The 25486-nt window shown below is 45.5% G+C and overlaps 1 protein-coding gene across 4 annotated transcripts in view; it reads left to right on the top strand.

Moving 5' to 3' along the window:
- The first annotated feature begins 265 nt into the window (after positions 1-265).
- EDC4 (enhancer of mRNA decapping 4) overlaps positions 266-25486 on the top strand; it is a 37125-nt gene continuing 11904 nt past the window's right edge. The window contains exons 1-21 of one of the 4 annotated variants that reach the window (XM_030025397.1): positions 266-416; positions 4802-4958; positions 6047-6158; positions 7301-7400; positions 8939-9128; positions 10193-10340; positions 10882-10986; positions 11427-11536; positions 12044-12127; positions 12727-12822; positions 13905-14007; positions 14477-14657; positions 16502-16574; positions 17022-17113; positions 17771-17967; positions 20285-20373; positions 20604-20672; positions 21160-21313; positions 22059-22522; positions 24187-24288; positions 25288-25440. In XM_030025397.1, coding sequence (XP_029881257.1) covers positions 338-416; positions 4802-4958; positions 6047-6158; positions 7301-7400; positions 8939-9128; positions 10193-10340; positions 10882-10986; positions 11427-11536; positions 12044-12127; positions 12727-12822; positions 13905-14007; positions 14477-14657; positions 16502-16574; positions 17022-17113; positions 17771-17967; positions 20285-20373; positions 20604-20672; positions 21160-21313; positions 22059-22522; positions 24187-24288; positions 25288-25440 — 2858 coding nt within the window. In that variant the 5' untranslated portion in view covers positions 266-337. Of the gene's footprint in view, positions 417-4801; positions 4959-6046; positions 6159-7019; positions 7063-7300; positions 7401-8938; positions 9129-10192; positions 10341-10881; positions 10987-11426; positions 11537-12043; positions 12128-12726; positions 12823-13904; positions 14008-14476; positions 14658-16501; positions 16575-17021; positions 17114-17770; positions 17968-20284; positions 20374-20603; positions 20673-21159; positions 21314-22058; positions 22523-24186; positions 24289-25287; positions 25441-25486 lie in introns of those variants that run through there. The other 3 variants (XM_030025398.1, XM_030025399.1, XM_030025400.2) reach the window with 3 other exon arrangements.

Here is a 25486-nt window from a genome sequence, read left to right as displayed (position 1 = left end):
CCTCCCCCTCAGCGCCCGGGCTGGCGGCACCGGCCAGCCCGGCTGCCCCGGCGGGGCCAGCGGAGACCCGGCCCCGCGGGGAGGAGGAAGGGGGGAGGCGGGGGAGAGCTCCCTCCGAGGGAGGGGGCCGGGGTCGCCGGCTGGCTCTGCCGCCCGCCCCCCTACCCCGGGGCCGGGCTGGCTCCGCCCCCCGCCGCGCCCGGAACCCTCCGTCCCGGCGACGGTTTCCGCCCGGCGCACCAGGGCCCGGACCGGAGGCGGAAGCGTGGGCGGCGGGCCGGGCCGGGGCAGCGCGGTGGCGGTTGTGCGGGCGGCGGCGGGAAGCGGGCCGGGCCCCATGGCCTCCTCCTCCAGCATCGACATTGAGGACGCGACTCAGCACCTGCGGGACATCCTCAAGCTGGACCGGCCGGGAGGTGAGGGGCCGGGACCGAGGGGGCGCGGGAGGCCGCCGCCGGCGGGCCTGGCCGGGGTGGGGCCGTCGCCCAGGGCCGGCGGCCGCGCTGCCTTGGCCGGGGCCGGGGCCGGGGCCGGGGCTGCGGGACCCTCCTCAGCCGGCGTGCCGGGGCTCCGCCGTCCGTCAGGCGGCCCCGTTTCCTCTCGGGGCGCCGGCGGCATCGCCCTCCGCCGGCTGCGTCCCGCCCAGAGCGAGAGGGGTTCCCGCTCGCCCCTGCCTCTCTCCCCGAGGAGCCCGGGAGCCAGTGGGGAGGCGTGTACCAGCCGGGTAAGCAGAAGAGCCAGCGACCCAGCTTGAGCCACCCTCGCTTATGGGAGAGGATTCTGGTGGCTGAGCAGAGCAGGAGCGGTTCAGACCCAAAGCTCGCTGCTGCTGCGGGTCTGTGGGCTCTTGGTGTCTGAGAGGTATTGCTGCTGAGAACTGAACGGCACTGACCTCCTCCACCCAAGTCTCCCTCCTTTATTAAGAATCCTTTGAGTTTTTCCCAGGTGTCTCACTGGGTTCAGTGGAAGAGGCTATCAGGCCTCTCTGCGATCAGTGCCGTTTTCGCCCTTTCCACAAACTTTTTGCTCTCCTTCTTGTTTGAATGTGAAATGGGATCACAAATATCTCTCTTAAAGCAGTTGTGAGTCTTCTGCCTTTGCTTTGAGCCATTATACTTCTGTGCTCAGTGTTCAGTGGACTCCCTTCTGCCTGTAAAAATATCAGTGGTGAACAGCAGCAGGCTTAGGAGTCAGCTGTGAAAAACATCTTCTCACTCCCACTGTAGCCTAGCATCTCTCTCAACCACCGTTATAGCTTTTTGAACCTACCATGGTGTTTCAGTCAAACCTGGTGAGGTAAAGGTCTGAAAGAGGCAGAGGCAATGAATGTTTTGCAAAAAAACCTTGGCTTCTGGGAATTTATGCCCATGTTATGCTCCTCTTGAGGGAAAGGCAGGAATAACGTAGCTTTTAAGTGTCCTGAGAGTGCAGAATGTGCACGGCCACGTGTGCTGCCTTTTGCTTGGCCAAAAGGATGAGAGGTTGAATGCAGGATTGTTGTGGGAGGGGTGTAGAGGCACATGGGGTGATGGAGCAAACCTACAGGAAGCCAGCTTTGTTAGTCTTACTACCGATAGAGAAACTTCTCATTACTTGAAGTAGTTTCTCTTGTTTCTGGAGCACTTCGGTGCTCACAGATTATAAATCTTAGAAGAAAATACATTTTTCCTTCACAGTGCAGCACTCTCTACTTGAAAGACTGAAAGGAGAACTCAGTGTGGGGATGGGGAAGACTTGTTTCACAAGCAATTTCTGAACTGAAAGAATGTGTCATGGTTGGGAAATGGTTGGAGTTGTTTCTGTTCTCTCAAGGTGACTTGACTTTCCCCCTGAAGCAGCTTCTCTTGCTGGTTGAAGCAAAGGAGTTATTTACTGAGTATGGCTTATTTCTTTTCATTTTTCTTCTTTCCTGTTCATTCTCTCTATACCTTTTCTGTCAACTCTAGTGCACAAGAAGGAGTTGAGAGGAAAAAGAGCAAATGGACAATAAGTCAAGCAGTAAGGAACCTGTGGTTCTCAGCAGAAATCACTGCCTTGGTAATAGCAAATAGACTTGAAAGAGCAGGACATAATAAAGTGAAGAGCAAGAGTACATGTTTGTTAAGTGAAAGCCTCTGAAAGTCCTCTTAGGATGTCAGAGGAAAGGGAAACTGGGGGATCCTTCAAGGCTTTTGAAAGGGAGCAGAAGCAGCCTCATGAATTGCATGTGTAGGGCTAGTCTTGTCTGGCATAAAGCTGCTGTGGTCAAGGCCCTCTCTAGTTCTAGTTTCTTTTATACCCTGTGTTTCACTTACAGATTTTAATACCCAACAGAGACTAGTGTAGCTGCTTTCCAAGGTTATTGCCACGAAGAAAGTTTTGCAGTACTAGGTGCACTTAGCTATGAGCAGCATTATGTTATTCTGGGTGCTGTCCAGGCAGGTGACAAACATTCCCCACTCTTTAGAGTTTACAACTGTCACAATACTTTATTAGCTCTGCTGGGTTTGGTGATTGTGAAAACGCGATCCACCACTGAAGTCTCTCTTGACACAGTTTTCTCCCAGTTTTAGCAAACTTCATCCATTGCTTCAGTAGCCCTTGCCATTTTTTGATGCCATGCACTCAGCACAGGGGAGCTGCATATCAAACAATGGGACCCCCCAGCTGCGGCATGTAGACAGGCCATCGATGCCAGCGTGCTATGGAGGAGAGTCCCAGCTGGGGTGGTGGGCAGGATCCTTTAGTCCGTGCTGAAATCACTGCTGATAACCAGGTGTTACGTGGGCTCACCCTACCCGCGTGGCGTTGATCAGGGAAGTCGCTGTTTAGTACAGAGTCCCTGATGTGGGGGTGGGGAGGTGGGAGCAGGAAGAGTTCAGTATCACAGCTCTGATTGCTCCTGCTTTCCTGCTCTTTGCAAAGGTAATGAATACGACCGCAGTTCTTTCCCATTGAAGGCCTAGATCTACTAGTCTAGGTTAACGTTTTGGTTTTGTTCATGTACCTACTAAACACTGAGCCTCTTCCCTTCTTTTATGCCTTCAGGACTGTGTGCAGGCAGCACCTGTGCTTGTCTGGCTCCCATTAAGACAGAGTGATGGCCTAAGCCTGGTTCTGAACTTCAGTGTACTGTTTTTGTGCCTGTCAGCCTCTGGGGAGTGTTTCCTCCTTCCCTTTCCCATGGAGCAAATGTCACTGTCCTGCTGTCCGTAAAAGAGCAGAGATACTTACGTGAGGCGTTCCTGTTGCTGCAAATAGAGCAAAGAACGTATTGTCTTTCTCTGGCAGCCTCAGTGCTTTATCTGTAGTGAATATCTTCCTGCTTTTGGTCGCAAAGGATAAATTGCAGTTGATGCAAGTAGCTGCAACTGGCCGAGCACCCACTATATGCTGTAGGACTAAGGGGTGCATCTTAATCTTGCACCAGCAAGCACAGCACAAATGTGTTAGGTGGTTACAGGATTGCATTCCCTGGCCTGCAATTTCCTTGTGCTGTGTGAGTGCAGCTGCTGTTTTCTTCATGCAGTGCAGGTAAACTGAGGTGAGTGCCCAAATGGTCTCTGCATCAGGATACCCTGTTGCTGCACAGGGTTTTTGTGTCTATAGCGTAGTTGCTGATTTAATTACTCTGTTCATAAACAGGCAAGTTTTAAATATTCTGGCAAATGAAGAATATTTGCGTTTATTTCTGTAGGCAGAAGTACTCATCCTCATATGTTAGCCTATTTGGTAACTGAAAGCTTGCCTTACTTTCAAAGGACATGCCTCTCACCCACAGTTCTGTTTAGGTTTGTTACGTGTGCCAGTAACAGTGGAGCTTCTGGTCCTGTGAGCAGCCATTTTGCAAGAGCTCAGCAGCAGTTGTTACCTGGCAACAGTATACGAAATTTCAGTTTTCAAAACCAGTGAAAATTTCAAGTGAGGATTTTGCTGAGACAGGAGGCTTTGACTTCGGTGTACTGATGTGTAAGTGCAGATGGAGTGGGCTTGCTCTCCAGTGGGGATCGTCAACTATTTACCTTGCTAGTGAAATAGAAGAGTCTCCTTCACCCCCTGTTAAATCTGTCCCCTTCTAAAAGCCTTCAGAAGGCATGGAGGCCACCAGGCAACTTGTGTTAGGCCAAATATATGAAGTCAGGGCAAATGCACTCGTCAAAGCACAGCTGAAGCTCTTAACAATTGGTTGCTTTATGCAAAACTTGGGTGCTGGAAGCTTCTGTGTGATTAGTTGACCAAGGGAAAAGTATGGGAATCCCGTAGGCACAGCTGCACAGTTTCATAGCTCAGTTACTCAAACACCTGGACTTTGAGGTCAGGTCTCAGTTAGAAGCTGGTTTTGGAAAGTAACAAATGTATTACTTCCACCCAACCCCAAATGTTGCAGCTAACTACTGTATTGCTGGACTTCAGAGATCTCTCTGCAGGCATGAGGGTTGGAAATGACCCTTCAAGAACCCTTTGGTCTGGCACTTGATTCAGTAAATCTGAGTTACCAGCTTAGTCTTTCTGATCCAGGACTGTTTGCTCCTTGAACCTGGTAAGTTTCTTGTACCTGTTCTTTGGTGTTTTTTCTGGTCTGCTGGGATTGCTTGTTTAAGAAAAGAGCTATGGCTTCACTCATTTGTGTGGCGATAAGTTTCTTACATGGGAGGTCTCTTACACATCCTTTTTGGAAAAGAAAACTTTTCCCAACCAATTCATCATATTCTACCTGATAGACCAGTAGAACCTGACAGAAAACTTCTGGAGGTAGTGTATTTTACATATTGCTATTTCTTTTAAATGGCTATTGTGCACAGTTGGTCATGCTTTTCCCTAGGCTCAGTGAATGAGAACCAGAGACCATCAAATTCATATAACGGAGACCTGAATGGACTCCTGGTGCCTGATCCCATCGTGGCCGGAGATGGACCTTCTTTGGCTAAGCCAGTGCATCGCAGCATTTCTTTGGGAGCCCTGCAGGAGAAGCAAGTCATGTAAGTTTTGTCGAAAAAAGGCTGAGAGTAAATAGAAAACTGTTAAAAATTAGTTCTGCTGAGCCTGAACAAGCATGCTGGGAATTTGACAATGAGTTTTACATTGAGTTCAGGTGACAGTTGTGAGTCCATGCTGTTGGTCAGAGGTTTTGTAGCTTTTGTGAGGCTAATGCATGGAGCCTGCCATCCTTGCTTCTCAGGAACTGAAGAATATTAGAGCTGTTTAGAGAGAAGGGGAACAGGACTGGGCGTGTGATGGACATTGCAAGTCAGGATGGAGGTAAATTAGCAGGGCTCTGGGTGAAACTTAGTGTTCTCATGTAGACCTCCATCTGGACTCCTTCAGGGACCCAAGTTACATGAGGGGTAACTTATACCAGTTTGCAGTATGGTAGACCTTGCACTTGTCAAAGTATTTGTCTCCACATAACTTAAAACAGGACAAATGATCCTGAGCTAGATTTCTACCTGACTCCTTGCTGAGTTGTATGTGTACATCGGAGTGTTTTGGACAGTACATGTGCTTTTACTGCTTATATGCAAGAGAATGTATGCATATAGAATACTTTGGATTTGTCACGGGAGTAATAATGTAAATCCACAACTACAAATTCACATCAGTCTATTTAGTGTAATGCTTGGCTTCATGTGCTGACTCTTAACATTAGAGCTTGTGTAAATAGTTTTTGTTCGGGTTCTCTGGTCATAGTTTTGAGAGAGGATGCTGTGAGAACCGTGAGCAGCGTGCACTGTTGTTGATGAGGTTCAGCTGGTTGGCTTTGGTCTCTTTGCACTTTCCAATGTTGGATAGTAGTCAAGGCTACTTTAACCAAATGTAGGTCTCCAAATAGGCTGGAGGTTCTTAAGCTGAACAAACCAGCTGTTTGGTGCTGTTAAACCTGTAACACGTGAGGAAGGGAGACTTAACTGAAAGTAGTTTCTGTTTTCAGTTGTTCAGCTCAGACCTCATAGATGCTCAGATACTCCTTCTGCAGTGCTGTTAAAATTATGAATAGCAAATATCTGACCTCTGTTCTCTTCCTGTGAATCCTGTCTGATTTTTTTTTCCCCTTTGTTTTTCTTAAAAGCTGCCTTTCTGGTGATGACAGCTCCACTTGCGTGGTGATATCGGCAAAAGATGTGGAGATAGTGGCCAGTAGTGATTCCAGCATCACCAGTAAGGCCAGAGGGAGTAACAAGGTAAGGAGCAAGAGAAAGCATAGTTCTGTCTCTTTTTTTTTTTTTTTTTTTTTTAGTCACATTAGCTCATGCTTGACTATTTTAAACAGAAATTATGATCTCCTTTCCTGTGTTATAGAAGCTTTTAATTAGGTAGAAGTTTGTCAAAAAGCTTAACAAGCCCGGGGGGAATTGGAGCGATATCTTGTAGCTGACTGTTACTGTTATTGCAGAGTCTGGCCAAGTTATCCTCCAATTTTTGGGAATAAGTCCATGATCTAAGTCGTAGGTTCCTGGGAAAGTGGCCTTCCTTCACAAACAAGCTTTTTCTGCTGAATGTTTCTTCACTGGAAGGTCTTCACTATGGAGGGAGAGTTGCTCTTGATAGTTTGCTAGCCTCAGTCCTGCTGAGGGCTCTACCCAGCAGATCAGAGCTGCAGAAGAACCAAGATGCTGAGATTCGAACTAGTGCTGTAGCAGAGTACTAAGACATGCTTAGAGCAAATGCTAGTAATAGGAGAGAGAACTCTGGTCTTGATCCTCTCAGCCCTCTTCCATATTATATAATTTTGTTTCTTAATGTGCAGTGAATTAAGGGACTGCAGAGATAGTAAATGAATACTGTGCCATGTTATCATTGTTTTTCATAGATAATACTGAAGGTAAAAATGAAAGGGAGGATCACTGCCATAATTTCCGTATTCTTTGCTCACAGAGGTAATGCTTATCAAATAAGACCAGGACTCTCACTTTCTTGGAAAGCAGTATTAAAACTAAAAAGCAAGTGCCCATGCAGCAAATGTGTTTTCTATATTTCAAAGAAGTTTTCAAGAACTGGGAAAACAGACACAGTGCTAATAAAGAGATAAAGGCTGCTTTGCTGCAGTTGCAGGGTCAAGTGTTGTTCTGCAGCATGACAGATTCAGTGAGTTGCATTCCTTCTTGCAACGCAAGGAAATATTCCTCAACCTCCAGAACTCTGAAAGTTCAGGGCTCTGCTACTTGGCATTCAATGTGCAATTCTTCTTACCAACTGCTGCTTCTAACAGTTTCCTATCAAGCATTACAGATCTTCCCTAGAGGAAATTGTATATTTGGCAGGTTTGTTCCAGGAAGAAGTTAATTCCAGACATTTCTCATGTTTTGTTTTTTCTCCCGAGCAGGTGAAAATACAGCCTGTTGCTAGGTATGACTGGGAGCAGAAATACTATTACGGCAATCTGATAGCTGTTTCAAACTCTTACCTGGCTTATGCCATTAGAGGTGAGATACCTTCTTTCCTTGCATGTGATTTGTATTCTTTTGCTCTATGTATCTGTAAAAGAGGCAAAGTTTGCATCAGAAGAAGGTAACTGGCAATAATTGAAACACATCTTGCAATACCCGCATCAGGCTGGTGTTGTAGTGGGAATGTAAGTGAAGCTGGAGCTATGGGGGAGAGAAGAGTTGGTTGTGTAGGAGAGTTTCCACTGAGAAAGAAAGCTTTTCTGAAGTTAGAAATAAAAGAAAGAGAAGGAGTCAGTGAGGATGGAGGAAAAGTTGAAGGACTGCATTGGTTTAACTGGACAGTAAGCTGATGTTCAGATTAGTTTTCTAATTAAATATTTCTACAGCAGACAAGCTTCTGTGTAGTTAAGCACAGAAACAGCCCTGTGGTAATTTGAGCAGATAAATGTTTGTGATGGATTTGCTTGCATAAATTTAGAGTTGTGTTTAAGGCTTGATTTAGAGGAGCCAAAGAGCAATGCAGATGCAGTGTATTTTGCAGTAGGAAGGAAGAGAAAAGCAGAACAGTGCAGGGAAAGATTGTTTCACAACATATATGAAACAAATGAACACTTTATCATCTGCAATGTCTCTTTCTGCTCTCATACAAGCATGCAGTGTCTGGGGCTCCATCAGCTCTTCCCTTTCTTCTTAGTTCTAGCACCAGTCAGTTTGTCTGGCCTTTTATGAAATCTACTACTCTGCTTCTGTGTGTTTTCCTAGCTGAGGTTCTTTTAGGGCAGCTTTAGGGTGTCTCACCCTTTTATAAAATATTAAAGCTTGGGTGAGTAACACTATGGAAAGCTGAGTGGTCTGCTAGGACTGGCTTGGGCATTAAGAAGTGGAAGCAAGATGGTCTCCATAAGACTGCCTGCATTATATTTGTCTGAAGTGGGGAAGCTGGAAACTTTGCTTGGTATGTGCATGCTCTAAAGCATGTCCTTTTCAGTCATACAAGCCAAAAAACAGTGCTTTTTGCCAGGTGAATGTTTATGCTTTTCACATTCCTCTTATAGAACATGCATTTGAGCTACCTGCCTCTCAGTGAAATTGCAATTAAAATTAATTCACTATCACTGGAGGTCATTGTTGGAGGTTTGGTAGCTTTATCATGAGCTCAGGATAAAGATTTAGGCCTTGCATTTAATGAAGGCATCTTCATGAGAATAATCCTGGGAATTACAAGAAGTCAACTTCTGTTGCCTTCTTTTTAAGTAGAACAACTTAGAATTTGCGGTGTTCAAAAACAAGATACAGGGAATTAAGCTTGCCCCGGGCAAAGTCCTTCTTGATGCTGGCGTTCCAATCTTCTGTGCCAAAGCTGAAAAGTGCAGTGAATATTTGTGCATGTACCCTGGGTCTTGCAAGGACTTGTTAACATAGTATCTATTGATACCAGTTTTCAGTGTGCTGCCAGTGACAGCTGATGGCAGGATGGGTGCTGGAAATGACAAGCCGATGACTGGAAACAAAGGCAGTCCTGTGGAAAAAACTGCACAGATAAATGGTGACTTCTCCCTCTGTCTTTCCTGCAGCTGCCAGTAATGGCTCCGCTATGGTGCGAGTGTTGAGCGTCAGTACTGCTGAGCGGACCTTGCTGAAGGGATTCACAGGCGGTGTGGCAGACCTGGCTTTTGCTCATCTCAACTCCAACCAGCTGGCATGCCTAGATGAGGCTGGCAACCTTTTTGTCTGGCGCCTGGCCATGGATAAAGAAAAAATCCAGTATCTTGTCAAAATATGCCTCATATCAGTCTTTGTGTAGTGGTTAGATGTGAATCCAACCTCAAAATTGCAACTTATTTTGTAGCCTTTCCAGAACAGCAGCTCGCAGGGGGAAGGTCGATAGTTCTACCCCTTCCAGAGTATCAAATCAGTCAACCCGTGCCTGTATTCAGCACAATCATTACTTGAAATTGCATGTAACTTTAAATTCTAGGAGTGGTGCCTCAGTGCTCCTTCTGGTTCAGGCAAAAGTAGTCAGTGAGAAGTGTCAGTCTGTACTAGCTGGCCTTACACATGGACAGTGTCACCTCGACCATGTGACGGAGTTTTCTACTTATGGTTGTCTAGTTCTAGCTCTTTTCCTCCGTTACTTTTCTGGGTAGGAGGATGTAATACATCCCTCCCGCTCACTATCTTCCTTCCAAACCTGTCATCCTTCTTATGGTAGTCCTGAAATTTAATTCCAGTGTTTGACTCATTGCCCTAAATCTTTTCCTTTTAGTTGCTCGGAGTGACTGCTTAGTGCTTTTGGGAAGCACGTTAGTCTGTGGGATATGTCTTCTTAGGTTGTGGCATCTTCATATTAATTGTATACCATCATTTCAAAAGCAACTGGAGCAAAGGTGGTTGTTGTTTAAGATCTGATTTGTAGGGGTGGACTAGAGCACTCAGCCTGGGGCAACGTGGTAGCTTTTTTGTCCTTCCGTGGTAGCGTTGCAATGCTAGCTGAAATCATTTAATCTGTCCTTCAGTAGTCACATGGATTGGACATTCAGATGTGGCTGTGTGCCCCTCTTGTGCTTATCCTGTCCCTGTCTGCAGCCTGCAAGAGAAAATTCTGAGAATCTATTAACTTTTGTAAGCTTAATCTCTTCTGCTAGTGAAGAAACGCTAGCTTGTGTGCTTTCTTAGCAGAATCCTTTTACCTGATTTCTTTTTGAATCACAGTGATTCAAAAAATCTTGAGGTTTAATAGTATTTAACAGAGGACCAAGCCTGAATAGGTTATTGCCGAGCATTAGTAACACAGCCAGAATGTTACATTTCTTAACCATGGTGATCAGAGAGGAGATCTTGGTTAACATCAAGAGACCTGACAATACCCCGTTGAACACCTCTCGAAGAATCATCTGGTGCCCTTTCATCCCAGATGATAATGAGGAGAGTGGTGAAGAGGGAAGTCAAACGTTGGCGTTGTTACATGAGGACAGGGTAAGGAAACCCTACTTTTGAAACATTGTCTCTTGTTATCATTAGAGGAGGAGAATCTAATGAAGGAAAGAGCTGATACGGTTAGAGTTGTAAAGGCTCCTGTCAAGTCTATGTTGGGGATCCTCCTGTAATATGAGATGTGGGATTCCTCTCTTCTGAGGAGAGGCCATACTGATCCTTCTCTGGGCCTCAGGAGGATGGAAAGTGGTAACTTCTGCTCGCCATCAAATAGCGAGGATCACTAGAAATAGTGTGGAGGGCCAGAGGCATCACTTGTCTGTTCAGGCTGAGCCAGTACCTAGGGGAGGGGGCTTGGTGAGCAGCAACTACAACTGCCAAGAGCAGTTCTGCATACTTTTGTACGGCTGGGTGCCAGAAAAGCATCTAATGGCCACATTGGGTGGAGATGGGAAGGTTTATGTCACATGCTGGCCATTGGGCTGGTATGTCAGGCTGTACAATAAGGATATAAGTAATTCTCTACTGCATCAGACCAGTAGTTGTAGATATAAACCTGTGTGCCTACATGTTTGTTTTCCAGGCAGAGGTGTGGGATTTGGACATTATCCGAACGAACCACAGCTCCTGGCCAGTGGAAGTGCCTAGCATCAAAGAAGGCTTCATAGTAGTGAAAGGCCACAGCACGGTATAAACCTATTTTGTTTTCTTTACTGCTGTCGCATAGGTGATTGCTACAGATCGCGTAGGTTTTCTTTGGGTTATAGTGTCTCAGGAGCTGCAGTTCTTAGGACGGTGGGCTGTAAAAAAAACCCAGTTTTTTACTCGTCCATATTATCACCCACAAGCTGCTGGCTATGTACACACACTGTGGGTAAAAAACCTTTGCTTAAAGAGCCAAGGTGAATGTGTAGTCATTTGCTTTGAAAATGGCTCTTGAAAAAACTCACCTGTATTTCCAAGGGCCTGTTCGACAACCTGGGCTATACTTCTGTCAGAAATTACTCTGACCTCTTGTACTATCAGACTGTTAGTCAAATTCCTGTTTGAAGAGAGTACTCTTTCTTCCTGTGAAATAAAAAAGCTATAAAATGACTTCTGTGTCTCTTTTTCCCCCCCTCTATGTAGTACCTGAGTGAGGGAGCACTTTCTCCAGATGGAACTGTGTTGGCCACAGCAAGCCATGATGGTTTTGTCAAATTCTGGCAGATCTATATTGAGGGGCAAGATGAGCCAAGGTAACTGGAGAATTAGAAAATGAAGGATCTTGGAACAGAGACCAGCATTTTCTCTGTGAGAATTTCCTTGTTACAGAATTATCTGTGATGGTCATTCTCAGGATGTTACAAAGAAATAGAGTGTATGTTTGTAAAGTAATTTGTTGCTGAAGAGTTATATCACTGAATATCACATATGCTCAAGGTTTGGTAACCTTAGGAAAAAAAGCAGAGAGCTGTGTCTGGAAGCAGAAGTTCTGTGCTTTGCACAGGCTGTAGTCAAACTTTTGCACTGTCCCTGTAAATGCAGAAAGCTTCTCTGAGCTGTTCCTGGGTGTCACAATCTGTGGCTGCATGGGCTGTGATCTCCTTATTTTAATAAGCCTGTAAACAGCTACAAGCTGATAACACTTGGTGGCTGCTGGCTTAATAGTGTCTTTGGACAAGGGGTAATATGTTCAGCACCCACCTTATATATTCCTTATTTACTGCTCACTGCACACTCAGTCTTTTCTGATTCTTTCCTAGGTGTCTTCATGAGTGGAAACCCCATGATGGTAGGCCTCTTTCCTGCCTGCTCTTCTGTGACAACCATAAAAAACAAGACCCAGAGTAAGTCCCTAATCCTGTGCTTAGAGTATCAAAGTTTAGTAGTGTCTTCTAACTCTACCTTTGGAGGGTTCCTTGTAACTGCATTGTACTTGTAAAAATTTAGTGTTGTGGCAGGAGCAAGTCCTGTCCTCTTTGTAGTCAGTTTTCTAGTGATGGAGAAATAAATAAGGCTCTGGAGCACAGCCTAAAGTGACCTCAATCCTAGTGTCAATTCCATGAAAGCAATGAAAATTCTAAATTGATGAGTCCTTTCTGGTTTGTGGTATGGTCAGTTTTGACTGGCCTGTTAGCTTTCAAATTTTTACTGCAGCTGATTAAAAAGTAACTGTTTTGTTTTGGTTTGTGTTTTCTTTTGGGTTTTGTTTTGGTTGTTTTTTTTTTTTTAATTTTTATTCTTTCTTCAGTCAGTTGTGGCCTTAAGGTTCTTCAGAGCTATAGTGGTTTCTAATCTGCCTCAAAAGCAGAGATTTTCTAGGAACTTTAAGACATGGTTGGGCAAAATCAGCTATGGGCAACTTTTGAGGAACTTTCCTGTGAAATGTTTTTATGGGAAGAACCAGATCTTACTTTAAGACAACTTAATTCTGTTGTGCCTGCAGGGTTCCATTCTGGAGATTTCTCATCACAGGAGCAGATCAGAATAGAGAACTGAAGATGTGGTGCACTGTGTCTTGGACCTGTCTGCAAACTGTCCGGTAGGTGTTGATACGCCGACTCCCCTGAAGGGTTGGATTTACTTTGAGCAGTGGATTGTAACAAAGCTCTCAATTTCCAGGTATATTTACTTTGCAAAGGTAATCCTTGATCTCCAATGGAGTCTACTCTAGCCCCAGCTAGAGCATCCTCCTTTGCCAGTCTGACCTATCTGTTGAAAACTATCAGGGCTGTGGCCTGTCAGGTGACTGTCAGGTCAAGCTTTGGCAAGGGCGGGGAGGTTGATCCTTTTACACAGTCTCCTTGGTGTTAACCAAGACCTGTTGTCTTTGCTTTGGTCTGTAAGAGCATAGACATACCTGTAGCATGAGGAGAGGCATTCCAAAATTGCACTCCTTGAGTGCTTTCTTCTGTAAAAATACTAGATATTCAATAACCAATCTAAGATCTTTTCCTATTACTGCTTTTTGTGATATAAATAATGAGAAGCTGCTATGTTGACAGAGCATAAGCAATTATACAAGTCTTATTTGCTGAGCCACATAGGTCCAGAAGTTGAAATTCTGCTTTAGTCCATCCCTTCACTCAGCTTATGTTCCCTGATTTTACTTTTCTGCTGGTGAATTGTGGCCTCTCTGATCACATGCACATGTAAGACCACTTCTGAATTGCCCTCTTAAAGTGAGAAGAATATGGCATACAGCCAAGTGCTGCTTTTTCTACCTCATACTACAGAAGGTCCATAACCTGTAGAAGGGTTATTGGTTTGGTGGATTTTTGTTTTTAAATCTGTAGCATTGGCTCTTGTCCCCCTATGAATGTGGACCATGTTAAGTAACGACAAACTGTCATCTTTCCTTTAAACGTTCAGAATCTAGATCCTATTATGTGATGTCCCTGATGAAGTCCCTTAGCTGAAGTCAGCACTGATTTCTGCAGTGATGTTTTTGTTCTAGTGGGTGGTTGCACTGTAATATGCCTGTAAACTCCTTAAGGTGGTGGGTTTTTTTGGTTTGTTTTTTTTTCTTTAAACTTATGCAGTTTCATAGCAGTTGTTCTGGTTGTGCTAATTTACCTTGCTTTCTGCATCCCCCCCTCCCCCACCTCTTATTTGTGGATCCAGCTTTTCTCCTGACATCTTCAGCTCCATGAGTATTCTTCCCAGCCTGAAAGTCTGCCTGGACCTCTCTGCTGAATATCTGATACTGAGCGATGTGCAGAGAAAAGTAGGTGGTTCATTTTATTGCTGGCTGTGTGGGTAATGGTGACAGAAGGAGAAGTGGCCATCTGTGTGACTGATTCTGCTGCCTAGGTCTAGGATTTGCATGTTAATAGCTAAAAATGCAGAGGTGGGCCTCAGCTACTTCACCATAAGATGACGAATGGTAACAATTCAGCTGATTAATCTTGAGGAGCCTCAAGTATTACTTCTCACCCTAAAGTAAAGCTCTCATTTGGAGGAACCTGTGTCTGACACAGTAGGATTGAGTTCCTGATCAACGTTGACTCAGATAGGAGTGTGCTTATTGTGGTTCCCTTGGGTGTTTGGTTTCAAATTTAAAAGCCCCAGGCTTTATTCTTCATGTTATTCCCATTGTTCCAAATCTCTTTCAGGAGCTAGGCTTTGTAGTCCACACACACATATGCGTGGTCTGCTCTGAAAGCCCAGTGACTTACTGTTTCTGATTCTTCCAGGTCTTGTATGTGATGGAGCTGATGCAGAACCAAGAGGAGGGTAAAGCTTACTTCAGCTCCATCTCAGAGTTCCTCCTTACCCACCCAGTCCTAAGCTTTGGTATCCAGGCAGTGAGCCGCTGTCGGTTAAGGCACACCGAAGTGCTCCCAGCAGAAGAGGAAAATGACAACTTGAGTGTAGGTAGGTGATAAAGAGAATTTGCCTGCTGTGAGATCAGGATGCCTTTCTTGACTGGCTTTCTCATGAAAGGCTGGCTCTCTTCTTCTCTTAGTCTGTATGAAATACATGCTGTGCAGCTAGAGTGCTTCAGAGAGGCACAGTGGAGTTGGATACAAGGGACCCCTGGAAGTCTCTGGTCCAACCTGCTGCTTGAAGCAGGACTATTGCTGGTGGTATATTGGGTTACCTATGGCTTCATCTAGTTGTGAGTTGAAGGCCCCTAAACATGACATTTTTGGCTCTGCTCTGGTGCCCTATCCCAGGGCTGCATCCTTTCCTAAAGAAAATGTATTCCTAATATCCAATCTGGACCTCCCAACCCAGATTGTAGCCATTGCCCCTTACCACACAGAAACTCCGCTGAGGTGTTTCTGTTATTAAAAAGCATTCCAGGGCCGTGCAGGCTGAAGTGACTGCAAGTGACGATTTGGTGAAGGTACAAGATTAGCTGCTTGGTATCTGAGCCATGATGCTTTTGCGATCGCATAGCATCATTGCCCCCAGCAGAACACAGGGGACAACTTCCTCTGGCAGTGTAGGCCTGAGTCCCTTTCCAGCACAGTTTGATGCAAGTTCACAGGAGCAAAAGAGCTCCTGGAAGAACTGGCAAGATATATTTCTGTGACTGCTTGTCTGAGTAAACTCTGTGTAGTTTAACATCAGAGATGTGAGCATATGGTCTGAGAAACCAATTGGTTGCTTCTGAATTGTGCTGCCTGAGCCTGACAGATGTGAGGACAGTACACAGCCTGAGTTGAAGGAAAAGGTGTGGTGGATCTCCATTGTGGCTGGAAGGCATAGTGCCAAGCCACAAAGCTTCTTGTAAAAGAAATTAACAAGTAACTCTCTTACAGAGGAGAGACACCTGAGATGTCTTCTCTGGCTGTTACTACAATGAGTATGATAGTGAATCCTGTGGAGAACTGTTCCATGCAAGCATTCCTTGCTCCTGATCTCCCACCTTTCTGTTAGTAAAATTTGGAAAGATGCTTTGAATAATATCAGCGTGTTTACTGTTAGAAAGATCCCTGAGCTTATCAGTACAGCTGCGTGGTGTGCTTCCCTATGCCTATTATTGTACGTAATAATAGTTAATTCATGTTGTTGTCAGTATTTGTGGCATATTGCTCTGAAATGCAGAAGTAGAAATGACTGATACATGTAGCAAGTCAGGAGCAGACCGGGACTGAAACTTCAGGTCCCTGATTGGTGCTCAAATAATTAGGACAATTTGCGTAGGAATGCCTAATACTTTTTTTTTCAATGGGGAGTTAGGCTTATTTTTTTCTACTCAGCCTCCTTAGCTTTGTTAGCAGTGAGACTGATACAGGTGTTGGGTGAATGTTGTCAGCGCTGGCTGATGGGAAGTTATTGCAGAGCTCTTCGTAACTGTAGTTATTTACAGCCAGGAAGGATGGTTGAGCCCTGGTCTGAACGTCTGTACAACATAAGCTAGTGTGTGTCTCTTAAAATACATCCAACCAGTCATTTCAACAGCAAGAACAAATCGCTGGCAGTTCCAGACCTCAGCTTCCTCCTCTTTACCTTTTTTTCTTTTTATCTTTTTTTTTCTCTTCCTTGAGGTATATTTGGCTGGATTAGAGCAAATTTGATTGCTCTCACTTTGAAAAGTAGAGTGTAGGATATACTTTCCCTTAACAGGGTGAATCCGCCTCCGAAGTGGAGAGGTGATGAAGCTGTATCGTGCTGGTTCTCTGCTGCTGGTTCATCTGCTATGGTGATTTTTTAGTACTTTGTTTGCAGTTTCCATCCAACTTCATGTTTTACTTTTGTCTTACTTCCAGAAGGTGCTCAGGGAGCTGGGACTGTTGAATCAGCAGCAGGCGTGCTGATAAAACTCTTCTGTGTGCACACCAAGTGAGTATGTGTAGCAGCTGCCATGGGCAGCTGTCTGTGGTTGTCCTAATCCTGCACTGACCTGTAGAAATTTGATTTACCAATTCCTTTTGCTCATAACAAAAACTGCTTGAACCCATAGAAACTTCTAGCTGTGCTGTGTTCAGTATGGCCTTACCAGGAAGTAGCCCTGCGTGGTGCTGTGGCAAGCTAGTATTTTTGTCACCATGAGTACGTAGTGACTTAAGAGTTGTGCTCATGTGTAAGTGCTGGGAAGCATCTCTCAAATGCTCTGGGTGCCAGAACTGGGTGACACAGCTGAGTGAGGATCAGCTTCTGCTGCTTCTGTCACAGAAGACACTAAAGCATATTCCAAGGGAATCGGTTCTATGAAGAGGAATCTTCTAAGCATTAGATTTTTCCTGGTGATTCATAAACTAATCAGAGATGCCCTTTTTCTTTTTTCAGGGCCCTACAGGATGTGCAGATTAGATTCCAGCCTCTTCATAGTCCTGACATGAGTGCATCCATTCCTTCCCATGGCTCTCATGAAGAATTTGGTGAGCATTTGTATTCAGACAATCTTCAGCATTGCTGAGCCTTTAAAGGTTGTTGATGGTGGGGCACCAGGAGGGCAGCTTTGGGTGTGTCTTTGTAATAGAATGGTGTTGTTGCATAAAGGATTCTGAATATGGACTAGCTGTGAAGCAGGCCACTTGATTAGACACCGGTGTGAGTATGGAGCAGGGGGACATGTTAGGCTAGGAGCGCTAATGCTTTGTGCATGCTTGAGTTCACCTTGCTAGGTGATTTAGCACTTGTGCCAGAAACTTGACATTTTTCTCTTGTGAGGCAGAAGAGATTAGAGTGATACCAGAGCTTTGGGAGTAGAGGGGACTGGGCTGTGAGTAGTGTCTTCTTTCAGTTCATTCGCCATTCTGGGATGTGGCTGTTAAACTGGCCTTAAATTTAGGGAAGAAAGGAAGCTTGGATCTCTTATTATCAAAGCCTGATAACATCCACTCTTTAACATATGAAGAGTAAGCATAACAGGATTTGCCTTGCCCTAAGCTTTGACTACGGTGTTGCAGGGTTTTTGCTTGTTCTTTTTGGAATCAAGAATGGCTAGCAATGGCATAAGTTCATACTTTGTGGAATTAAAGCTTTAGCTTTTGGGGCAAGTTCCTGCAAATTGATTTGTATTTCTCCCTTGGAAGCCTTTCCGGACCACATGGCTGATCTAAGTACAGAAGGGCTGGGATCTAGAAAAGGATCGGTGCATGGCTCTCAACCAGACCTACGGCGTATTGCTGATCTGCCTGTACCAGCAGACTTCCTTTCTCTCTCAAATGACGCCAAACCTAAGCTGATGACTCCAGATGCATTCATGACACCAAGTACATCTCTTCAACAGGTAACCAGAGAGCAGCACTGTTTTGGGGTACAAGGGGTGGGTTTGGATTTCGATACTTTTGGAAACTTCTTCTAGGCAGTAATGACTCTGATAGGCTAAAGTAGCTGACTGCAGAGCACACAGGAAACTCTGTGCAGGTAACCAAGCTGAGTAAAGACATGTTGGCACATCTAAAATGCTAAGCTGGCCTAAGCTTGTGTTGCGAGTGCTGTGTTTAGCTGCAAAACTGCTGATTTGGCTGTGTTGTGTAGGAATATGGGTTTGCTAAATAACTGTACCTAAGCTGGAAGACTGCTCTTACTGGTTTACACATGTTGTTTGGGATTGTGATATAACTATAATGGAAGAAAATATGCCATCTCTGCACATCCTGTCCTGTGGGATCCTGTGGGATGCATGTCTGAAATGATCAGGTAGGTAGATGGGACCATAACATCTTCTGCATGAGATCTGCAAATCATTGATCCAGTAGCTCAGTGGGGTTTTTTGAATCTAATACAACAGGCCCTAACTTGTACAGAAGGCAAGTTGTCTGTGCTTGCACCAGGGATTTTCGGTATCAGGAAGCATGCGAAGCATTCCTTGGGATTTGGTGATGTCTGCAAAGGATAGCAAAGTGTCTTGGTGAAGAGCCATAAGCAAGCATTTACTCCTCAGTGGAGCTCTAATGGAGCAGTCAGAAAATACAGAATTCCTCTTGATGTTCTGTCACACGTGCTTGGCCAGCAGTGCTGCGGCACCCACTGTTGGGTCCTGCTGGGCATTTCTAGAGGCTGTCTGGCACTGACAGCGTGCATCTGTCTGACTCAGTGCAGGTTTCTGCTGCCCCTTGTTGTTCATGCCAACAAGCAGAAGTGTAGGAGCTCACTGTTGCTTGGCCACTCTGCATCCAAGTGTCATGTTAGTTTGTCTTAAACCCACTCAGATATTCTTGCTTTATAGCCTGCCTCTGTACTGAATTTGTACTGAATCTCTGTACTGAATTTGTGGCTGTGTAGTTTTCTCTATGTGCTTTTAGAATGGGAGTATGCGTAAATTAAAAAGTATTTTTTAAAGTGCATCCTTTAAGGAAGGTGATCTGCAACTTAATTACAAGGTGTGGACTCCACTGGTGAGAAGCTGTGCTGTTTGTGTCTGCCTTCCCATGAGAAATTAACAGTCAGCAGTTATTTGCTGTGATGATACAGTTCTTAACAAGCAAGAAGGAGAGTGCTTGTGAGCAGCGCTCCACATACACATCCTAAGGCAGGGCTTCTCCCTCCAAGGGAGGAACGCATGGTTGTCACCACAGCTTGAACGTGTACTGGAGGAGCCTGGATGAGGATGGACAGCACATGGAGATGATCAGAAATGGAGATTGTGCTGAGTTGACTAATAAGAGAGCGCCACGCTGGTGACAACCTGGGGAGCAAAGAATAAATTAAACTCCTCCTAAAGGTTTTGATGTTGCTGGCAAAGTTGCTGAGTGCAGAAATTAATTTTGTGCCTGAGGGTGGGTAGCCTTCCCAATGCAAAGATGTCCTAAGGGAGCAGAGAGAAGTTGTTGATGAGGTGGTGGTTGCACATACTGTTTGCTGCAAGGAGCAGCTCACTCTTCAGTTTAAACAGTGTAACTGTTCAGTTTAAACCTGGCTTTTCACTGCAACCTATTTTATGGCAGGCTTTTTCCTGCTGGCACCAGCACCTAGGAGTACTGTAGGGTGGACAGAGCCTTGAGTTTAGCTCAACCTCTGCTCTCTGCCATAAGCACTGTCAAGCGTAAGAAGCTTGGCCACACCGGCTTTCCCAGCTGAGTACTTGTGTGCTTATGTTGGTGTTCTGTGTAGGTGTTTCTTGGTAGCCAGAAGCAGCAGTGGGGGCCAGCATATCCCCCTGTGCTCTTCACTGCTAGCCAGCTAGCTAGATGAGCAATACCTCTTCTTGTGCATCGGAGCATTCTACTTCTGCGTATCAGCAGTGCAGGACCTAAAATCCATACAGACTCTGGCCTCACTAGCGGCAACAGACCTTTACAAGAGCAGTCTAGCTCAAAGAAGAAAACGGGGATCTGGTGCGGACCCCTGCAGAATGCCACTTTATTTTGGGAGAGCAATTGCTTGATAAAAGCAGTCATGGTTCATGTCATGAGGACATATTGGGGCTTGCCTTTGACCAGCACCTGAGCACCCTAGCAGTACAACTCAACCTATTTTTTTTTTTTTTTTTTCTATTCCCTCTCTGCCAAAAACTCTAGGAGTTCTGAAGCCAGAGTTCTCAGGTCAAGCTCTGCTGTTGGACTCTTCTGTCACATCCTGACTGCTGTATATTTTTCTTACAGATCGCTGTATCTCCAGGCAGCAGTGTCAGTTCCCTGACTGCAGTCACAGCCATGAGTAGCACTTCTGTCACGGATGCCTCTATGCCCAGGTAAATAGCGCATGTATTAAATAATATATCTGCAGCTGAACTGATACGGTCCTTGAGGGTGGTGCAGAGCTGTAGTGTATCTTGTAGGAGAGGAGATTGTAACCAGAGTTAGAAACTGGCCTGAGTCCCAGTGTCCCTATATGGGCAACTGTTTGCATCTCTAATGCAGCTTGGAGCATGCCTGTTGTCATCCAAGGGGCCAACAGTAGTGTTTCATTTGTGCCTCCTAGGGATTCTCTTACTGCATCTCAGTTTTGTTGCTTTACATGCTTCTCCCAAAGGGCTGTCGTTGTTTACAGGTAAGAGAACACTGCAGCCACCAAGGACAGGGAGATAATTGGGACTGTTAGGAAAACTTTACTAGTGTTGCAGTGGGTTGGGCTGCATAACAGGCAAAAACTTCATTTCTGTGGGCTGGGAAAAGGACAAAGACCTACCCTGTAGTGTCCTGTTTCTCCCTAAACTCTGTATAGTGTGAACAGAGTTGACCCCTCAAATTATAAGAGATTGCAATGCCCCTCTTTTTTGTTTGTTTGGGTTTTTTTGTTTTGTTTTGTTTCCACCTGGTATCTCTTTGGGCTGTATGTGGACTAGGAGATGCAGGTGCTAGTTGACAGGGAGTAGCTGACCACGGTGGAAAGACCAAGGACTTGGAGAATACTAGTGAAGTTTGGGTTGGGCTTCTCCATTGACCTGTGGAGGCTGTCTCCTCACCCTGAGTGTTTGATGCAGATCTGTATCATTAGGTTGGCCTGCTTGATTTGTTTGTGTCTCTGTTCTCTGCAGGCCATCAGAAGACTTGACTGTGAGCCCCAAGATGCAGCTGGACACCAGCCTCACACTGAGTAGCAGTAGCAGCAGTCTCCAGACTAGTCCTAGGAGCCATTCAGTTCTTATCCCCGGCCTGCCTGACAAGCTAACACCAAAGGCACCTGTTCCAGTAAGGCTCCAAATGCTGCTCCCTTCCTTCTCCTCATGGGCCAAGGGACCTATCTCTACGGGCCTATACAAGCTGAAATTAGACTTACTTGAATATTAACAGGGCCAGCCTCTGCCCTTTGGAAAACACAGCTGCTGGCACAGATCTGCAGCCAGGTTTACCCATGTTAATGGTACTTGGCCTCATGTGAAACAGCATGTCTCTGAAAACTAGAGACAGTTCTAGCTTGTGCTGTCACGATCGCGATGGTTAGACATGGTCAGCCTTTGTGTTAGGAGACAGTGCTACCTGGAAAGGTTTCTTCCTCCTTGTTGGTCTGACAGGTCTGAAACAATCATATCCTATTCCTAAATTTGTCTTTCCAGGTGTGATGTAAAATAGATTATGACCAAAGCTTGCAATTGAAATAAGCTTTCAGTCCAGGAGATATTCAATGTTAGAACTAACTTTTTCCCTCAAAGAGAAGGGATCCTGGAGCAGAGCAGGGAGGTAGAACTGGTGTTAGATTTTCTTTTGAAAGTGTGTTCAAATTAGCATTGGCTTAAGTGTGTTGTTAGCCCACTTGAGAGTCCATTAGAAGTTTTGGGGCCCTTCTCCATCTGCTTGAAGAGTGGGAGCACAGGGATCACATGAGGAAAAGATACAGCTGGCTGTTTCCAGTGGTGGTTGGTGTAAAGTACCAGAGGTTCTTGGGGTGTCTCCACTTTTCCCTGAAGGCTCTTATTTGATTTTTTCTTTAATTCAGGTCACACCAGGAAACCCCTCTCTAGCACTGGAACTGCAGGAGGTGGAGCCCTTGGTGGTGCCCCAGGCTTCTCCCACCCGCGAGCGCTCGCCAGACGTCATTTCCTCTGCTTCCACAGCCATGTCCCAAGATATCCCAGAGATTGCTTCTGAGACCTTGCAACGCAGCTTTGTGGGAGCTCCGTCTGGGCTCCCTGCGGAGGTGCTGGAGCCCAGTCATCACGCAGACAGTATGGCATCCGCTGCCTCAGCCTTGCATTTGCTGTCTCCGAGGAACCGGCACAATTCAGAGCACAGCCACCACTCTTTGGACATGCCTCCAGTGGAGGTGGACAGACTGAATGCTCCATCGTTACTGGAGACTGCTTTAACTCAGGAAAATGCATCTTCTGACAGTGTTGTGAGTCAGCCATGGCCAGCAGCTCCTGACATAACCAGAGAAACCAGGAACAGCATGGCAGACAGGTAATCACTTGGGTTTGTCTTGCTTAGGGCAGTTTTTTTGCACTTGCCAAATTGCTAGCTTGGTGAAAAGCTCTTATGTTGTGATTAAACCAGAGCAGTTCACCATCCCTCCTTTCCTTAAAGGATCTTATGATTCAACCTTCTCGTGTGCTTGGTCTGTGTATCTGTGTCCTGAACTTCCTAGGCCAGCTCTAACAATTTGTGCTCTCTAATACCCCTTGCAGCATAAAGGATCTCTGTTAAGAAGGTGAAAAGTCTACTTTATTGGCCTTCATGTTCACCTGGGAGTGGAGACTTGAGATGGGATATTTTTTTTGTGTGCTCTAGAAATAAAACCAGTACAAGCTAAATTCTGCCCCAGGTGATGCGTTCCTGCATGCTTTTGTTGCAAGGAGTCAATTAGCACATAATTGACAGATTTTATTATAGGTTAATTGTATATCTCTCTTCCAGGAGTGGCTCTGCAGCTAGCATTATAAATAAAGTACTTTAAAAGTCAGAAAATAGGCAATGTCTCTGTGGAGCAAGCATGCAGAATGGGGCAACATCACATATGCGGGCTTACCAGGAGCAAACTATTATACTGGAGCAGTGCTAGGATTCATCACAGAATTAGTATCTCTGTCTTGTAGTGGGACAGGAACAGTGAGATGCATCTGGCACCTCCAGAGTCTGTCTAGGCCAGGGCTGCATGCACCATGAGAGCCTGCAAACACCTTCCTTTTCAACAGAACTAGGAGGCTGAGAGTGTCAGTGTTGTCCCCCAAACTATCGAGGGCTGTTCCCTCCCATCAGAATTGCAAGAGAAAGGCTGCACCTTGTGCCTCCACACCTGAGGATGCTGCTTCAGGAAATGGTCTCAACTCTGATGGCTCTGGGAAGGGCACTGAGGCTGTGTCTCTATGTAGTGTTTTTGCTTTTGCTCATAATTTGCTATAGGAATTTGCAACTCCCCTCAATCCCACTCTGTCTTTGAATTCTTCAGGACTTCTCATATGAGAATATCAGATCAGATATCTCTGGATCCAAGAGATTTTTTTTTTTTCACATTGCAGCCAAGCCATCAGCCCATGTGAAAGTAACAAGTGCTCACTTCTGTCTAAATATCTTGCAAGCTGAATTCAGATAGATGTAGTTTACAGCTTAGAAGCACGTGCAATTTGCTTTCAAAATCTTTATGAAACTCAGACTGGATTCACTGTTACAATTCTGTTCTGGCTGGTAGAGCTACCCCATCAAATTCACATACTTCCTCAGACACCTGAAAGAACTGAGAAGCACTGATGGGTTTTGCCCCAGTGATCAGTATTACTTGGGGAAAAACAAACCCAAGATGATGCTATTCACTGAAGTACTCTATACTGCCCATTTTGAGTAGTGGCTTACCTGTCTTGCATGAGTGTTTGTTGGGAGATTGTTCGTGGTTAGTGCCTGAAGCATAGCTGAGTTGCTTCTCCCTTCTTAAGGCTCCCAGAAAAACGCATAGAGAAGTTTGAGTGTTTAGTGCCTCTAAACAACACCTGCCACTTTCTAGATCTGTGCAGATAGGTGTGGGGTTTTTGTTTTAGACGTTCTATCAGGATCTCTCATGAGAAGTAGAGTGACCAAATATCCAAGCTGAAAGAGACTTCCATAATGGTATTTTCTTTTTTTTCCTTCCCCAGCCCAAGGGATGAGGTTGAAGAAAAGCACAAGAGCTCTTCCTATCATCGACACAGCTACCATCTGCTGCAGCATGACAGCCAGGATGCTAGTGCAGAACAAAGGTACCAGAGTGCTCAGCCCCCTCTCTCGCCCCGCATGGACTCAGTTCAGGCTGCATTCGTGCTTCTGTCCCCAGCAAGCCTTCACGTGTGGGGTGAATGTCTTTGCTTTGTCTCCTGACTTAATGTGTGTTATGCAGTCCAGCTTCCACAATGTTCTGATGACTTCAGCTGATCACGAGATTGGCCTCTGGGCATTGTCCAATTTATTCTCTGTAGGGAAAGGTTTGACTGGACTGCTCCTAAGAGCATGGTCCAAGCTTGATTTAATTACCAGTGAAAACCTATTAAGGGATCAGTTTCCAGATACTGTGCCTTAGATAAGGTAGCAAGGGTATCTCAGGAGTTAGTTTCTTGCTTTTGACATATTTGCTCCCTCAAGAGCTACCCTAAAGCTCCATGGGCACATTCTGTGCGCCTGGCAAGCTCAGCCCTGTTTGACAGCTGAGGGTTCATTCATAATCCACACTTAAATTCAGACTGAAACGTGCAGCCTGTATTGGATGGCTGGTAAGTAACGGAAACACTACAAAGTACTGAGGATCACATACTTCCTAAGCTCAACCTGATTCTCCTCTGTTCCCACAATACTTGCTGTGTTAAGTGCTTTCTGTCTGTAAAGCTGTTAAGGACATGCTGTGCTTGAGTTCCCTGCTGGGTCAGTGTCACATCTGAGGGCTTATATGCTAGTGTGTATATGCAGCAAGAACAGGCATCATTCTGCCACACTGCATGAACCACAGTTGTCCCTAATGCAGAGACCCTTCAAGTCTTGTTACGCAGCGCTCGAGCTCAACCTGAACATACCTGGATCAAAATGGAGCAGCATGTGCTGAGCTCTGTAGAGGTCTCTCTGTTAAAGATCAACGTGGCAGGTGTCCTTAGCTGCATGACTCTGGCCATGTGTGGATGAAGAGCAGAGTGTGAATCCCCTCCCCTTAGTGAAGGCTAATGCTGTCCAGTATTGCAAGTGATGTCCTCTCCCCTGCTGTTCCTTCATAGTGACCATGATGATGAAGTTGCAAGCTTGGCTTCTACATCAGGTGGATTTGGTGCCAAAGCGTCTACGCAGAGGCTGCCTGTGAAGGACTGGAAAGCCAAGGCATCCCCCCGGGCTTCCCCAAAGCTAAAGCGGAAGGGCAAGAAAGATGACGGGTATGCTGGGCTTGCCAGAATACAGGTGGCTGTGGGACCAGCTGTA

The sequence above is a fragment of the Aquila chrysaetos genome, chromosome 9, assembly GCF_900496995.4.
Source record: "Aquila chrysaetos chrysaetos chromosome 9, bAquChr1.4, whole genome shotgun sequence".
NCBI lineage: Eukaryota > Metazoa > Chordata > Aves > Accipitriformes > Accipitridae > Aquila > Aquila chrysaetos.
The sequence above is the reverse complement of the archived record's forward strand: the minus strand, read 5'-3'. Positions and strand labels throughout refer to the sequence as shown.